Source organism: Wasmannia auropunctata, unplaced genomic scaffold, assembly GCF_000956235.1.
Source record: "Wasmannia auropunctata unplaced genomic scaffold, wasmannia.A_1.0 LD276453.1, whole genome shotgun sequence".
NCBI classification, from domain to species: Eukaryota; Metazoa; Arthropoda; class Insecta; order Hymenoptera; family Formicidae; genus Wasmannia; species Wasmannia auropunctata.
In genome coordinates, this window is record NW_012086437.1 from 1 (window position 1) to 660 (window position 660).

The 660-nt window shown below is 28.3% G+C and overlaps 1 protein-coding gene across 1 annotated transcript; it reads left to right on the forward strand.

The window, feature by feature from the left end:
- Positions 1-13: 13 nt before the first annotated feature.
- LOC105461847 lies at positions 14-507 on the forward strand (the record flags this gene model as incomplete). Its single annotated transcript, XM_011708354.1, has 2 exons — positions 14-109; positions 207-507. Coding segments are annotated over exons 1-2 (392 nt in total), but the record flags the coding sequence as incomplete, so codon positions are not given.
- Between the last annotated feature and the right edge of the window lie 153 nt (positions 508-660).

The following is a 660-nucleotide window of genomic DNA, read 5'->3' on the forward strand; positions in this document are numbered from 1 at the left end:
GCTTATACTATTGCTTCGATGGCCAATCTTCTCAACTCAACGATATGCGGAAAGGAATTGCAGATTTTCCGAGACGCTGTCGATCAACGCATACTGTGGAGTTTGAAAGGTAAAATTTTTTCAATAAAATATTGAATAATTAATTAGCAATAAGTAATATTTATTGATTTTGTGTAAATAGTAACATTCTACTTTATTATTTTTAGTGTTAGATTCCAATGGTAAATTTAAACCAGGGTTTGTTTACGGAAATAATTATTGGTTGGGTAGTCGTAGCCAGTGTATCGATACGACAAATAAAATTCCTCTACAGCTCTCAAAAAAAAAATTAAATACCACGCTATATCGTAATCTGCAAAACGAATTTCCGCCTTTTAAAATAAATTACTTTGCAGCTCATTTTAGACACAACAGTACTATTCAATATCACATGAATATACTTAACGAAGTAAGTTTATTAGATTTTCATGTAATAAAAGAGATGCTTAAAGACAATTATATCCCAATGTATATATTACACATATGATCGAATAAATACAATGTGTTCCATCAAGTCCAATTCAAATTATTTAATGTAATATAATAATTATTAAGCGTATTTCCTTAAGCTTGTGAGATTAAAAGGATTGGGCACTTATATATATATATATATATATATAT